The 15539-nt window shown below is 57.5% G+C and overlaps 2 protein-coding genes across 4 annotated transcripts; both read left to right on the top strand.

Annotated features, from left to right (window-relative positions):
- Positions 1-79: 79 nt before the first annotated feature.
- LOC123628471 (renin binding protein) lies at positions 80-7468 on the top strand. 2 transcript variants are annotated; one of them, XM_045538211.1, is made up of 11 exons: positions 80-171; positions 371-480; positions 623-698; positions 862-937; positions 1104-1276; positions 1884-2108; positions 2608-2689; positions 2960-3135; positions 4151-4282; positions 7165-7252; positions 7340-7468. In XM_045538211.1, exons 1-11 carry the CDS (start codon positions 145-147, stop codon positions 7450-7452), a joined length of 1278 nt encoding a protein of 425 aa, XP_045394167.1. In that variant the 5' UTR covers positions 80-144; the 3' UTR covers positions 7453-7468. The 2 variants fall into 2 exon arrangements, with proteins under 2 accessions (XP_045394167.1, XP_045394168.1); XM_045538212.1 differs by lacking the exons at positions 80-171; positions 623-698 and having other exon boundaries at positions 395-480.
- Positions 7469-7568: 100 nt separating this feature from the next.
- Positions 7569-12308, top strand: NAA10 (N-alpha-acetyltransferase 10, NatA catalytic subunit). 2 transcript variants are annotated; one of them, XM_045538215.1, is made up of 8 exons: positions 7569-7843; positions 8288-8386; positions 8816-8874; positions 10155-10200; positions 10298-10413; positions 10612-10656; positions 11201-11285; positions 12008-12308. In XM_045538215.1, exons 1-8 carry the CDS (start codon positions 7823-7825, stop codon positions 12242-12244), a joined length of 708 nt encoding a protein of 235 aa, XP_045394171.1. In that variant the 5' UTR covers positions 7569-7822; the 3' UTR covers positions 12245-12308. The 2 variants fall into 2 exon arrangements, with proteins under 2 accessions (XP_045394171.1, XP_045394170.1); XM_045538214.1 differs by having other exon boundaries at positions 7580-7843; positions 10298-10656.
- The last annotated feature ends 3231 nt before the right edge of the window (positions 12309-15539 follow it).

Here is a 15539-nt window from a genome sequence, read left to right as displayed (position 1 = left end):
AAGCCCCGCCCCCGCCGCGGGCCCCGCCCCCAGGCCTTGCGGAATCCTGAAGAGGAGGGGGTGGGTGGGGCGCAGCTCGGTCAGCTGAGTGGCAGTCACGAGACCGCGACTAGCTCAGTCTGGCTTCCTGGAGGAGAGGGAGGGATGAGCGGGGGTCTCCAAGTGCAACAGGCTAGTGTTGGGGCCGGTGGGGGGAGTGCTGTTTTGGAGGGTCCCGGGGGATGGTGAGGTCAGAAGCCCCCGCAGAGGTGGGGGGATCCCCGAGGGTTGGGGCCCGGGGCTGGAGGCCTCTGGGGGAACGGGTCTGGCAGCCCTGGGACCCGCTTGGCCCCGCTCAGGAAACTGCGCCTCCAAGCCCGGGTCCCCCTAGGACATGGAGGAGGAGCGGGAGACTCTGCAGGCCTGGAAGCAGCGTGTGGGGCAGGAGCTGGACCGCGTGCTGGCTTTCTGGACGGAGCACTCCCATGACCAGGAGCACGGGTGCGCCGGCCCTTGCGGGCTCTTTGCCCCTTCCCAGCCCCCACCTCACTCACTGGCAACTCACTGATCTGCTGGCTCCAGCGGGCAAGGGGCTTGTGGCGGTTCAGGGCCCTTCCCCCTGCTAATCCTGCACGTCCCACAGGGGCTTCTTCACGTGCCTTGGCCGCGATGGGCGGGTGTATGACGACCTCAAATATGTCTGGCTGCAGGGGAGGCAGGTAGGGGATCACTTGGTGCAGCTGAGCCTCTCCCAGGGGTGGAAGTCCTGCCTCGGTCCACACGCACACCGGCCCATCATCCCAACACTCTTCTTCCCAACAATAGAGACATCTAGGACTCGCCCTCGTTAGCCACTGCCCCTGAAGCCATGTTCCCCCACAGGTATGGATGTATTGTCGCCTGTACCGCAAATTCGAGCGCTTCCACCACTCTGAGCTCCTGGACGCAGCAAAAGCAGGTACCCCTTCCTGCCCCCCATCTTCCCAATTTACTCAGTGGGGCGTGTGTGCTAGTTCCATGGGGGGGGGTTAGGAGCAGCCAAGGGCCTGGGGAGGCGCCAAGGCGGTGTGTGTGCAAACGGAGCCCTCACTTTAGTCTTAGCGTGCCAACTTACCAACCACCAGGTGGCGAATTCTTGCTGCGCTATGCCCGGGTGGCACCTCCTGGCAAGAAGTGTGCCTTTGTGCTAACTCGGGATGGCCGCCCAGTCAAGGTGCAGCGGACCATCTTCAGCGAGTGCTTCTACACCATGGCCATGAATGAGCTGTGGAGGGTGACAGGGGAAGTGCGTTACCAGGTGCGTGAGAGGAGGTTTCCCTAGGTGACTGCTGGGTCTAAGGATGAGCCCTGAAGATCCCACCCTGGTACTCTGCCATGGTTGTTTGATGTAGTTCCACTCAGTGTGCAAGTCCCCTCCCCTGGCCCCCATAGGGGCTTCGAGCAACACCCCCCTTTATTGTGCTGTACTGTCATCACGCGTCTACGGTTTCTGCCCTCCTGCCCACGGCTCCTTCACCTGTGAACACCCCCATACCTCCACAGGGGTCCTGGGCAGAGAGGGCTCTATCCATGCCCTGCCTTCAACTGGGAGGGGGCCTCTCCGTCCTCCCTGGGGCTCCCTGTGCTGCCAGACCCTGACCCCACAGCCTGGCAGTGGTCTGCACCCCCAGACTGGGGTCCCCTGAGGCAGGGTGGTGCCCGTCTACCTGGCCCCCAGCACCTGACTCCAGGGCCAGGCCCATGGCCACAGTGGGCCCTGTCAAGGTGTCCTTGGAGCTCGTGAGAGGAATCGGCTCTCCCATCCCAAGGCCCTGTCCACGGGACCCTGCAGGTACCTGGGGGATGACACAGATGGGACTGGATACAGCCTCAGCCTGTCCCCGTCTCCTGCCCCCACCCCCTAGACTGAAGCGGTGGAGATGATGGATCAGATTGTCCACTGGGTGCGTGACGACCCGTCGGGGCTGGGCCGGCCCCAGCTGGCAGGGGCCCCGGCCGCGGAGCCCATGGCGGTGCCCATGATGCTGCTCAACCTGGTGGAGCAGCTCGGGGAGGCGGACGCGGAGCTGGCGGGCAGATACGCCGAGCTGGGGGACTGGTGCGCCCTGCGGATCCTGCAGCACGTGCAGGTGGGGGTGCCCCCCACTGCCCCTCCCCCCGCTCCCCCGGCGCCTCCTCCGCCCACACCCACCCTCCAGCCTTACAGACCCGGAGCCGCGGGGAGGCTCGGCCTGGGTGAGCTGCGGCCCAGGCCCCTTGGGAAGGTGGGGGGGCCCAGGGAGCCCATGGCAGAGAGAGCCCATGGGGCTGAGGGCGGGAGACCCGGCCAGACCCAGGCCCCTCCCAGGCCTCTGTGGGCAGCCAAGCATGCCTTGTCTGCCCCCATTCAATGTTTCACCATCCCCCCTGGAGAGGCCCAGGCCTGGTGCAAGAGTTAGAGCCTCCTAGACCCATGGCAGTGAACTGCTCATCCTCCAGTGCCCCTCTGAGCCAAGCTAGCCCAAGCCAGTGGGTCCAGAGGCTTGGGTGGGAGGGAGGGAGGGGGGATTTCTGAGGCTGGGTCTTTCCAGTTAGGTGGCTGGGTGGGTGGGCTCAAGGCAGAATTACCTTCTGCTCCTTGCCTGGCAGAGGGATGGCCAAGCTGTGCTGGAGAATGTGTCAGAGGATGGCAAGGAACTTTCTGGTTGCCTCGGGAGACACCAGAACCCAGGTGAGGGGCAGGGTGGGCTGGGGGCTGCCCAGGAGGAGGGGAGCACTGGGCTTTGGGTTCTGGGCTTCAGATGTGGGGAGTGCCTTGGTCGTCGGTGGTGGCGGGTGCATGAGCTGGGGAGCTTTTGGGCTTCCCAGGTGGAGAGGTTCACTGCTGGGGAGGGAGGCAGGGAGGCACCAAGGCTTGAGTTCCCCCATGCCCTCACCCCCTCCACTATCCCCGGCACCGGGGGGAGAATCTGGTTCCTGCCTTACCCAAACCCCTGGTCAGGTCACGCTCTAGAAGCTGGCTGGTTCCTGCTCCGTCACTCCATCCGGAAAGGTGACCCCGAACTTCGAGCCCACATTATTGACAAGTTCCTGTTGTTGCCCTTCCGCTCTGGATGGGACCCTGAGCATGGAGGCCTCTTCTACTTCCAGGATGCCGATGACCTCTGCCCCACCCAGGTGGGACAGTGCCCAGGGCCATGTGTTCCTAGCCCTGTTCTAGGGCTTTCTGTCCTGGGAGATGGGTTCTGTCATCATCCTTATCTTATAGAGGGGACCCAGGGCTACATTTGATCTTAGATGCCAGATTTTGACTTCTGTGCTACTGGATCCCAACCCATGTCACATGGAAGCCATTAGGGAGCTTGTGCAAATGCTGATACTCTAACATTTGTCCCCTTTGTCTGGGGCCCTGGTGTCTTTGAAAGTTTCTCCAGGTGATTCTAGTGCATTGGCAGCCAGGAGTGGAATTGTTCCCTTATGCTACGTTGCCTCTGATTGTGCCTTTTTTTTTTTTTTTTTGAGACAGAGTCTCAGTCTGTTGCCCAGGCTAGAGTGCCGTGGTGTCAGCCTAGCTCACAGCAGCCTCAAACTCCTGGGCTCAGGCGATCCTACTGCCTCAGCCTCCTGAGTAGCTGGGACTATAGGCACATGCCACCATGCCTGGCTAATTTTTTCTATATATATTTTTAGCTGTCCAGATCATTTCTTTCTACTTTTAGTAGAGACAGGGTCTCGCTCTTGCTCAGGCTGGTCTCGAACTCCTGACCTTGAGCGATCCGCCTGCCTCGGCCTCCCAGAGTGCTAGGATTACAGGCGTGAGCCACCGCGCCCGGCCTGATTGTGCCTTGATCCTGCCAGAGATCTGCAGATGGTGGCTGTCCCGCCCCATGGGCAGGAGTTTTAAGGGGCTTAAAGACAGATTAACTAACAAAACAGGCTAAAAGGGAGCCCACCCCACCCTTGTCCTTTTAGAAGGGGTACTTGGGGTGCATCCAGGTCAGGAAGCTCATCTCGTTCTGAGGCGCCCTTTAGGCCCCGCAGAGATGTCCCATGATTTAAGCTCCAAGTGCTTGAGCTAGATGGAGACCGAGCCAGGTCTGGAAAGATGGGGGGTGAGTGTCCTGCTGAGAGGACTGTCAGGGCAGGAGGGGGAACCCAGGGTTCTCAGATGCTGCCTCTGCTCTGCTCTCAGCTGGAGTGGGCCATGAAGCTCTGGTGGCCGCACAGCGAAGCCATGATCGCCTTCCTCATGGGCTACAGTGACAGTGGGGACCCTGTGTTGCTACATCTGTTCTACCAGGTGGCTGAGTACACCTTCCGCCAGGTGAGTGCTGCCTCCTTGTCCCCTCTAGAGGCTCAGGCACTGGGCGGCATGTAGGGGGAGCCTCTTCCCCCTGCCCCCCAGCCTGCCTCACTGGGCACAGTCCCTCAGCTGGTTGGAGCGGTTCTGGAGCTTCAGCGCCCTTTGCTCAGTCAGCAGAGAAGCCCCTGTCCTTCTAGAGCCATCATTTTGGTGGGGGGAGAGTATAAACAAGTAAACAAGCAAACGTGGTGGCAGCCAGAGCTCTGGAAGATAGAAAGCAGGGGAGGGACTGGGCGCTCTTTCCCTTGGGGCACCGAGCAAGGGCCTGAGTCAATCCACAGAGTAGGGAGGGGTGTGTCCAGCGGGGGAGGGGGCAACCGCCTGACCTGCTGGAGCCCAGTAAGCAGGCCTCCCAGCCTTGGGAAGAGGAGGGCAGGTGGGAGGGGATAGGGGGAAAGGGGCAGGGGTTGCCTGGGTCCTGGGGAGGTGGTGGGAAACAGGGCAGAAGCTGGGAGAGTGGAGGAGGGGTTCATTGTCACCAGCCAGTGAGGTCTGGCCAGGGGTGGGAGATGGGGGGCAGAGGGGTCAGAGTCTGGTTGGGCAACAGTGGGATTTCTGAGTTCAGAGGGAGAGTTCAGCTGGGCACAAATGTTTAACTGTCATACGAATATAGCTTGGGAGACTGAGGTGGGAGGATCTCAAATATAAGCCTAGCCTGGGCAAAAGCGAGACCCTATCTCAAAAAAAAAAAAAAGAATAGAGATGACACCAAGAGCTGTGAGGCGAAGTTCACTGTTGCATACAGAAGGAGAAGAGGAAATAGGAGGCCCAGCAGAGGCGGCAAGAAGCAGTTGTGAGGTAGGAAGGAAACAGAGCCAGGGGCCCCCCCAGAGGCCCAAGCGTTAGGAACGCAGTGATAAGCTGTACTGACTGTTGCCAGGGCAGGGCACCCAGTGGTGACAAGGCCTGGGTGGTAAATGAAGGAAGACTTGGGATGTGTTTCTGAAGCCACAACTCTGACTCATTCCCTCGGTAAGCACAGGCGCCGGAAGGACTGTATAGCAGGGCAGCTTATTCTAAGGTCCGTGGGCTGCAAAACCTGGTGGAAAATGACACCTTTATTTGCACTAACCTCTAACGGAAATCTAGCATTTGCTTCCATTATGAATGGATGTGTTTATATGACGTGCTCATCACTACTTCCAAACCACAGGAGTCATCAGGCCTGCAGGTGTATCTTAATATTGAAAGTATTCATCAAGAGTCACCAGTTTTAACTCTATAAAATGATACTGAAGGAATACATTGTAGCAAGGTAGAGATAACATTAAACAATTCCAAAAGTTATAATCAACAAGTAAATCATGCACTAACCAAAATAACAGAATAGAGAAAGCAAAAATCCAGACATCCAAGGAAAAACTGGAAAGAAAGTCAATTAATGTGGGAAATTTAAAAATTCTTCATTATCTTCCTGTGTCAGATCAGGCAGTCAAAATGTAAAGACTTAAACAATGTAACTCAAAAGATACGATGAGCCGGGCGCGGTGGCTCACGCCCGTAATCCTAGCACTCTGGGAGGCCGAGGTGGGAGGATCGTTTGAGCTCAGGAGTTCGAGACCAGCCTGAGCAAGAATGAGACCCTGTCTCTACTAAAAATAGAAAGACATTAGCTGGACAACTAAAAATATATAGAAAAAATTAGCCGGGCATGGTGGCGCATGCCTGTAGTCCCAGCTACTCGGGAGGCTGAGGCAATAGGATCGCTTGAGCCCAGGAGTTTGAGGTTGCTGTGAGCTAGGCTGACGCCATGGCACTCTAGCCCGGGCAACAGAGTGAGACTCTGTCTCAAAAAAAAAAAAAAGATATAATGAACGCACTACAAAGAAGAATGCAAATTCTTATAGGCCATAATTTAGAGACAGATAGTGGAGTTCATTGTAATTGACTTCTTCTATGGTCCTTCTGAGAAGGGGCTCAACTGACAAGCCTTCCCAGGACAAGTGCCTGATGGGATGCGAGCAGGACAGAGGGAAGGAGTGTGGAATGGGTCAACTGAACTGCTGTTCCCTCCATCAGAAGCAGTTGGGCACTGGGCAGGGGCAGAGGGAGGACAAGATGTGTTCAAGACCCACGGTGAGTGAAGATAGCAGTCAAGTCTTGGTTCCAGATGTGCACAATCTCATCTACTGGAAGACAGGCCTGTCAAGCAAGGAACAGGAGCTCCAGGGGAGTCACTTGTTAGAAAGTTTCATGGCAGCTTATGTTGTCCATCAGGGTTCTTTGTTCCTTTAAATCAATTGATTTTTTCCGTCTTTTTCTTATTTTTTATTTATTTATGTACATTTTTTTCGACAGTTAATTTTTTTCTATTTTTAGCAGAGACAGAGTCGAACTCCTGCGCTCAAACGATACGCCCTCCTCGGCCTCCCAGAGTGCTAGGATTGCCGGCCTGAGCCACCGCACCCGGCCCCTTTAAATCAATTGTATTGAAGTACAATTTACATACCCTAAAATGGATACATTTGACAGGTTCATTTCAGTGAGTTATGACAATGTATACAGTATGTAAGCACCACCACAATCAAGATGTAGAACATTTGTATCATCCTAGAGCAGCGTTCTTCGATTTCATCTGGTACTGTTTCATGTCACAGGCCGCAGCCCCTTCCCCAGTCGGTTATGCAGCTGCAGACTATTCGGTGCCTCTCATCCCCTGCTTTCATCTTGTTCAGGACATGGTGTCACGGTTAAGAGCACTGGTTTTGGAGCAGTGTTACCTAGGGTCAGTCCAGGCTCTGACCCCCGGTAGCGGTGACGTGGGGACAGAGAGCACACCTTACCCAGGCCGTGGCTTCTGAGCGGATCCTGCAGGCGCTGTCACTGTCACATTGTTATTACAGTTTCGGGATCCCGAGTACGGGGAATGGTTTGGCTACCTGAATCGAGAGGGAAAGGTTGCCCTCACCATCAAGGGGGGTCCTTTCAAAGGTGAGTGGGGTACAGGGCAGGGCCACAGGGGCTCATGACACTCCACTGCCCCGGTCCTCCCAACCGCCCGCCCGCCTCTCCCCGCAGGCTGCTTCCACGTGCCACGGTGCCTAGCCATGTGTGAGGAGATGCTGGGCGCCCTGCTGAACCGCCCCGCCCCGGCGCCCGCCCCCGTCCCCGCCCGCCGAGGCGCAGAATAAAGCTAGGCCTGCTCCACCTGCCTGTGTACGCGTGTCTGTGGGCTCGCGGGAGGGGCGGCCGCCGCGCCTCACCGGGCGACCGGGCAGGCCCCGGCTTGCAGGGCCAGCGCCCGCCCCGGCGGGCCCGCCCCGAGCGCCGGGCCTCCCCGCGCATTGGCCGAACGGCCAGGAGGGCGGGCCCGCGGCCGCGCACTTCCGGCCGGTGTCCAGCCCGGCGCGCACCTCCCCTTCCGCCGCCGCCCCCGCGAGCCCGGCCCCGGCCCCGGCCCCAGCCCCAGCCTCGGCCCCGGCCGCCCCGGCATCGCTTCGGAGCGCGGGGGCAGCTGACTGCGCGTTCACGACTCTCTGGGACCCGCGACCCGCCGCCGTTATGAACATCCGCAATGCGAGGGTGAGGGTCCGGGGTGGGAGGCTGTCCGCGCCGCGTGGGCGCCGGGACGGGTGGCTGCGTGCGCATGCTCCCGAGGGCCCCGGCCGAGCCCGGCCCGGCGACCCTGCGTGCCTGCGGCCTCCGTACCCGTGGGGCTGGACCAACTCGAAGAGGAGGCCGGCGGAGCCGGGGCGCAGGGTCTGGGCCGCGAACGCCTCCTGTTTGCGGGATGTCGGGGCCGGTCTGGTGGTCTCCGGGAGCTCCCGGCGCCCACTCTTATTCCTGGAACAGACAAGTTTTGCACAGCGGCTGTGCGCCAAGCCTGGGCACACTCAGATATTCACAGCGCCTGCCCAGTCCCTGGGGAGGAACTGAGTAGACAGGGAGCAGGGCTCTCACCCGACTGAGGCCTACTTAGTCACCGGCCCTGGACTGACCGCATTCCACTGCCCTACTCCCCTGCAGCCAGAGGACCTGATGAACATGCAGCACTGCAACCTCCTCTGCCTGCCTGAGAACTACCAGATGAAATACTACTTCTACCATGGCCTCTCCTGGCCCCAGGTGGGCAGCTTTTGAATTTGAGGGTGAGGGAAACCAGGCCAGGAAAATCCAAGTTGGGTTGTCCAGGGAGTAGTGGGCGAGGCCACAAGAGCCGAGGACGCTGCACAGTTGCATGACCACTGTGTTTTCCAGCTGACATGGGGGCAGGGGCAAATGAAAAGGAGGTGCCTGGAGGGAGTGTAGAAGAGGGACAGGATTCCCACCTTGTGTCTGTCTTCTTCCAGGTCAAGAACCGGGCACAATGTGGTGGGGGGGAAACTCAGTCACTTAGCCTGGAGATCATGAGGCATCACAGAACTCATCACTTGACCAGCTTCTGTCTCTCTTGAACACAGCAAGAGGCAGGCGTTGGGACCAGGTGTCCTCCAAGGGCTCCTCCAGCTCTGCCATGAAGTTGTTTTCTGACTCCCTTTTCCTCTCCGCCACCAGCTCTCCTACATTGCTGAGGATGAGAATGGGAAGATTGTGGGGTACGTCCTGGCCAAAATGTGAGTCACCAAGGAGGAGGGAAGCCCAGCGCTTGGGGGCTGGGGCAATGCCGCACATGTCTGGTGGATGCTGCTGTGGCCTCATAGTCTTTTTATTAGTACAGTTTAAAGTTTACAGAAGAATTGAGCAGAAAAGACAGAAAGTTCCTGTATAGCCTCTCACGGTCCCCTCTCCCCAGTTTCCTCTATTAATGTGTTGCCTTTGTATGCTAGATTTGTTACAAGTGACAAACCAATATATTATTAGTAACTAAACTTATAGTTTACATTACCATCATTCTCACTGTGTGGTGTGTTCTATGGGTTTGGACGAATGACGTGTGTTCACCTTTATATTATCCACCCATTCATCCCTCCCTCCCTCCAACCTCTGGCAGCCCCTGTTCCTTTACTGTCTCCATACTTTTGCCTTTTTCAGAATGTCACATAGTTGGAATTATAGAGTATGTGTAACCTTTTCAGACAGGATTTTTTAACTTATTCATTTAAGGTTGGTCCTTGTCTTTTTGTGGCTCGATAACTCATTTTTCTCTCTCTCTCTTTTCTTTTTTGGAGATACGGTCTTACTCTGTTGCTCAGGCTAGAGTGCAGTGGTGTGATCACAGCTCACTGCATCCCTGAACTCCTGGGCTCAAGCGATCCCGCTACCTCAGCCTCGCGAGTAGCTGGGACTACAGTTGTGCCCTGCCATGCCTGGCTAATTTTTTATTTTTTGTAGCAGTGGGGTCTCGCTGTGTTGCTCAAGCTGGTCTTGAACTCTCAGCCTTAAGTGATCCTCCCACCTCGTCCTCCCAAAGTGCTGCAATTACAGGTGTGAGCCATAGTGCCCGGCCGACAGCTCATTTCTTTTTATCACAGAACAATATTCTCTCAACACTGCATATATCTGGTAGATGCTACATGTGGATTTTTTTTTAGGGACAGAGTCTCACTGTGTTGCCTAGGCTGGAACACAGTGGCTCTTCACAGGCCCGATCATGGCACACTACAGCCTTGAATTAATGGGCTCAAGTGATCCTCCTGCCTCAGCCTCCTGAGTAGCTGGGACTACAGGTGTGCGCCAGTGCGCCTGGCGTGTGTGGGGTTCTGAGGGAGCAGAAGGTGGCAGCATCAGCTGCTCTGATCTGAGAGGTTCACATCTCTCCCCCAACCCCAGTCTTGGGGGCGGCTATAGGGCCAGCCTACGGGAGTTTGTGTGCTTGCTCTACATACGTGCTGGGGGAGGAGTGTGGCTGCATCTGCACCAGGTTCCTTTCTAGCCTCTCTCCTTTCTCCTCTAGGGAAGAGGACCCAGATGATGTGCCCCACGGACATATCACCTCACTGGTACATAGGGCCCACCCAGGCTCTGGCAGGGGTGGAAGTGAGGGTTAGTTGGGGCAGCCTTCAGGGTCCCACCCTCTGCCCACTCTTCCCCTACCAGGCTGTGAAGCGTTCCCACCGGCGCCTCGGCCTGGCTCAGAAGCTGATGGACCAGGCGTCCCGAGCCATGATAGAGAACTTCAATGCCAAATACGTCTCCTTGCATGTCAGGAAGAGGTGGAAGTCGGACAGAGGGGAGGGAGAATTGGTGGAGGGGAGGGGGAGGAAGAGCTACTGTCTTGGCAGGGGTCCTGGGGTACCTGGGCTTTTGGAGACGATCTGGGAAGAGGGGACCAGGAGGAGGGGCAGGACCTGGACATGCTGTCCCTGCCCGGCCAAGTCTGTGCAGCTCAGCAGTGCCTTATTCTCCTGCAGTAACCGGGCCGCCCTGCACCTCTATTCCAACACCCTCAACTTTCAGTAAGTAGATCTAGATTTTCCTAATGGGCTGGGGCTGGTCCCATGTCTAGCCCATCAAGGTGGCTGAGAAGGGCTGAGCAGCCTTCCAGTCAGAGGGTTGGGGGTGGTGGAGACGGGGAGGAGGCCATGGACCCCAGGCTGTTGATTGAAAAGCTGGCATGGAAACGGCACCTACCTGCTAAAATACGCTCAATGCATGTTGTGATGGGGAGGAGGTTTGGTGCGTCTGCTTTGGGAGGCGTGATGGCTGGGTGCTGGCTGAGGCTGGTGAAGTGCGGTGTGGTGAGGAGCGCTTTTTAGTGAAAGTCTGGAAGAGAGAGATGTGGGCCCAGGGCATGAGCAGATGCTGAAGAGCAGGACTCCAAGGGACCAGGCACCTAGAAACCTCAAGTAAGAGCAGAAGACAGGAGAAAGCACATCCAGGAGGAAGGGCCATCAGGGAGAAGACATGATGCCTTGCTCCATTAGCATCAGATACTAGGAGGCTGAGGAAAATCTGCCACCAGGTTTGGGTCTTCCTTGGCTCTCTACCCTCTGCCCCCAGGATCAGCGAAGTGGAGCCCAAATACTATGCAGACGGGGAAGATGCGTATGCCATGAAGCGGGATCTCACCCAGATGGCTGATGAGGTAAGAGTCAGCTGGGCCAGGGTGGCAGTCCCCACCGCGAAGAAAAGCAAGGCAGGTCGGGGAGGCCGTGCTGGGGGGCAGATGGTGGCACTTGGGAGCCCTGAGACAGGAGGAGGCCCACGCTAGCTGGAGGTGAGACTGACTTTGGGTGCCAGCCCTTGTGGCTACATTGCCAGGAGTTGTGGCCCCCCTTCATCTCAGTTTCCTAAGCTGTCACATGGGGAGGTGGGCCTAGGCTGTGCTTCAGAGGAGGCCATCCACCCAGGATTCTGTTGTCTGAAGAAGCAGCCTGTGGGCATGATATGAGAGGCAGGGAGGAGGCTTTATAGGGAAGTGGGGCAGCCATGGCCTGCCTGCTCAGGTAAGACAAAACTGGGCTGCAGAGCATGCCAGGGTCCTGCCCAAGGCTCCTTGGGGGACAGGGCTGTTCAAGGGGCATGGTTCTGTCTTGGGGGCTTCACAGCAGCCCACATGAGAGAGGTATGATCGTCCTCATATTAAAGGTATAGAAACAGGCCCAGAGAGAGCAGAGCCAGGACTCAGGCCTAGTCTCTCCACTCAGTCCTGGGTTTCCTGCCCTGGCCCTGCTGCCTCTCATTACGTCCCTCCCCCCAGCAAGTGACAGGGCCAGGCTCCCCTTGCTGCTGCCACCTCCTACCCCATGTCTGGAGACTTAGGCCTTGTTTCTTTGCTCCTGCTTCTCCCTGGGCTCTTGGCGGCAGCTGAGGCGGCACCTGGAGCTGAAGGAGAAGGGCAGGCACGTGGTGCTGGGTGCCATCGAGAACAAGGTGGACAGCAAAGGCAATGCACTTCCGAGCTCTGGAGAGGCCTGTCGTGAGGAGAAGGGCCTGGCTGCTGAGGATAGTGGTGGGGACAGCAAGGACCTCAGCGAGGTCAGCGAGACCACAGAGAGCACAGACGTCAAGGACAGCTCGGAAGCCTCTGACTCAGCCTCCTAGAGCCTACTGCATCCCATCCTCACCCCATGAGCTTTCACAATAAATTTCACCCCGTGGCCCTGGGGAGTTTGTGTGTGTGTGCACATTCGGGGCGGGGGTGCTTCTCTCCAGAGCATCCTGCTGAGCCCAAGTAGAAGGGAAGAGCTTTGCGCTTTGGAGGTGGGACTCCCAAGTCTGATGGCTTTCAGCAGTGTTGGGCCTGGTGAAGGAGACCCTGGGCTTCTGGGCAGACCTCTGCCTTTGGAGCCCTGCTCTGCCACTGTCTCCATAGGCTTTCACATCCTTCTTAACGTCCCAGGGCTGAGCTACATGATCCCTCGGGGCCCTTCTAGCTCTCCCACGCTGAATGTGTTTTGAGGGGCAAGACTGGGCTAGTCAGCTTCAAATGTCAAAGGTGGTTTTCCCATTCCTGGTGGCCTTCACTGCCTCTGCCTGGTCCTTGAGTGTCCCACCTTCAGCCCCTTTCTCTCCCTACTCCTATCTGCTTTCAGCTACAACAGCTCCAGTTTATACCTCCTGGGCTCCAGATGTGGAGTCCAGCTGCTCACTGGGCTTACCTACAGATGTCCTACCTGGGTAATGGCCCAACCATCTACCCAATTGCTCAAGCCCTGTCAACTATCCTTGATTCCTCCCTCCCCTGCCACCCAAATGGTCAGCAAGTGCTCTGTGTTCAGCCTCCATAATACCTCTTGAATGTATTCCCTAACCTGAGGCCGCATTTGAAAATAATTAAGACTTTATTTTTAGTAGTTCTAGATTTACAGAATTATTCAGACAGTACAGAGTTCCACCCACCCCTTCTCTGCTCAGTTTCCCGTGTTATTAACATCTTGTATTAGGTGGCGTATTTGTTAACTATTGATGAGCCAATACCGATACATTACCGTCAACTATAGTCCCCAGTTTAGGGTTCCCTCTGCGTTGTACCGTTTCTGTGGGGTTTGACAAATGCATAAAGTCATGTATCCACCATTACAGTTTCAAGCAGAATATAAATCCTGTTTTCCGTGGCCTCACTCTAACCTAACCCTTGCTCCTGCGCCTTTCCTCCCTGTCCTTCCCTCTGGCTGCAATGCCACTATTTGCTGCTTCTGGCCCCTGGGCGGGTTCTGCACTCCTGACCTGACACTATACTTTATGTCCCTGCTACTGTACGTGGCACACTGCTCTCCCTCTAGGTTGAACAATTCGCCATCCCAGCCTGTACCTCCGTTCTCCCTTTGACTGGCGCCTGGCACGTAATTAAGACAGCCGGCAGCCGGCTTAGCAGTGACTAGAGCGCGGGAGGGCGGGGGCCGGTCCCGAAAGACGCGCCTGCGCACGCGCGCTGCTCTCCGGCTCCCTAGCTGGGGCGAGGCTGTGTTCTGATTAGCTCAAGTCGAGAGCTTCCTTTTTATGGGTCGGAGGCGGAACCTCTGCCCGCCCTCGGCGCCTGGCGTCACTCCCGGTTCGCAGGCTTGCGGCGGGCCGGGCTTTGCGCGGCTGGGAGCGCGGGCATGCGCACTGGCTCGGCCGCGCCCTAGCCCCGGTGGAAGGGAGGGAGTTGGGGCTCCTGCGGCGCCCAGTTGCGTCTTCCTTCCTCCCCTGCGTGGACCCGGCCCGCCCTCTGTCCTCCGTTCCCTGCGTCCCTGTCGGGCCCGTGGCCTCTCGGCCGCTCCCTCCGCCCCCAAGCGGTTAGCGGTTAGGTCCTCACCTTCTGCGGGATAACTGGCTTTTGGGTCTCTAAAGGGGAACAATGGAGCTAAGGGTAGAGCGAGCAGTAGGGGCCGGTTTCATTCAGGGAGGGCCTTAAGTGTCAAACACTCAAGGTTTTAAAGCAGGGCTGAATGGGGGCATCATGTGAATATTTCTGGAGTCAGAAAAGGACTAATGAGAGCATTTGAAGGCACGGGCTGAGGCCAGTTCAGCAGCCATTCCCTGTGTGCTTAAGCCCTGTGCCTGGCTCTGCTGGATGAATGAGGGACCTTCGGGGACCAGTCTGGGCTCCGATGGAGGGCTAGGGGGTGGGCGGGGTGTGTTGGTTAGCTAGGGAGGGGCAGGAGTCCCTGGTTCCTCTTGGCCTGAGGCAGCGGTGGGGCGCAGGACGCGTCTCTCCTGACACAAGAGCGGGTTAAGGTGTGGGGGTGCCTGTGCCTGTTGTGGGAGGGGGTTGGGGCTCGCTGGCCTTGCTGGAGAATTTGAACATTGGTACTTCTGGGGCCAGCTGCTGGAAGTCCATCCAGGTTCTGGGCTTGCCAGGGTCTGGCCAGCACCCAGGCCTTGAAGCCCCAGGCCCTGTGGACACATGGTATCTTAGAGAAGAGCCTTGGAAGTGAGCTGAAGGGGGCGGGGAGCTGAAGGAGTGTGTTTTTTCCTTCTGGGCAAGAGAATTGCTCTTAGTTGAAAGGCAGGAAGTACCTGCACAGCCTCCCCTCCCCGCCAGATCCGCAGGTCAAGGTCATGTTTGCCCACATTTGCACAGAGCCTGACTTTGACGTCCATGCATACACATGCCTGGATCCCTGCACTAGTGCCTGCAGGCCTGTCTCCCTGACACACACACACACACCAGTGCCTAAGTGCTTTGCACCTCTCCTACCATCTGTACCCCAGGAATTTCCCTCCCACCAAACTGAAGACAGTTGTCTAGTCTGCCTGCCGCCCACAACCTGCCTTCCCAATTTACTGGAGAGAAGCTGCTGCTTTGTGGTAGAGAGGGGTGCTCTGGGTGAAGGAGGCCCTAAGACTTGCCCCCAGCCTAGCTAAGACCTTGATCTGGGGGGACTCTCTCCACCCCCAGGCCTAGGACAGGGCAGGTGCAAGCTGCAGGGGAAAGGAGGCAGAAGAGTCTCTTCCGGCAGCAGGAAGTGGTAACCGCCTATGGGGAAATGGGGCTTGTTCCCCCTATGGGGCTGAGCAGAAGGGGAACCGTGGCTGAACCCTGCTCCCTTCCCCCAAGGGGGCCTGGAGGGAACAACAGCTGCTGAGGTTCCTCCCCCCACCCTCACCCCTCCTCTGAAACTTCCCACCTCAGCTCTCAAGGCTCCTTGGGCCTCTCTCAGGGTTGTGACTTGGGAAGGGAGGCCCCATCGGATGTCTAGGGGAAGCAAGTTACCCAGAGGGAGCCCAGGGCCTGGAGCAGCTATGGTGTTAATGCCCACTGGTATTGTGGGTCAGTAGCCATGTGTGAAGAAGGGTGCAGTCTGGCAGTGGTCACCAGAGAGAGCCTTCTGGAGTTGGGGGGTTGGCAGCCGAGGATACCAGCTTGCTGGACACCTTGGGGACATCTGCCCTGGCTGCTTCGCAATGGGGC

The sequence above is a fragment of the Lemur catta genome, chromosome X (genome assembly GCF_020740605.2).
Source record: "Lemur catta isolate mLemCat1 chromosome X, mLemCat1.pri, whole genome shotgun sequence".
Taxonomy (NCBI): Eukaryota; Metazoa; Chordata; class Mammalia; order Primates; family Lemuridae; genus Lemur; species Lemur catta.
This window is presented reverse-complemented; position numbering and strand designations above follow the sequence as displayed.

Excerpts from the sequence above, each read along its gene's own strand:
- LOC123628471 (XM_045538211.1), top strand. The coding sequence starts at position 145 with ATGAGCGGGGGTCTCCAAGTGCAACAG. Across the intron at positions 938-1,103 it reads CCTGGACGCAGCAAAAGCAG|GTGGCGAATTCTTGCTGCGC; the intron begins GTACCCCTTCCT and ends ACCAACCACCAG. Across the intron at positions 2,690-2,959 it reads CGGGAGACACCAGAACCCAG|GTCACGCTCTAGAAGCTGGC; the intron begins GTGAGGGGCAGG and ends ACCCCTGGTCAG.
- NAA10 (XM_045538214.1), top strand. The coding sequence starts at position 7,823 with ATGAACATCCGCAATGCGAGG. Across the intron at positions 8,387-8,815 it reads ATGGCCTCTCCTGGCCCCAG|CTCTCCTACATTGCTGAGGA; the intron begins GTGGGCAGCTTT and ends CTCCGCCACCAG. Across the intron at positions 11,286-12,007 it reads TCACCCAGATGGCTGATGAG|CTGAGGCGGCACCTGGAGCT; the intron begins GTAAGAGTCAGC and ends TCTTGGCGGCAG.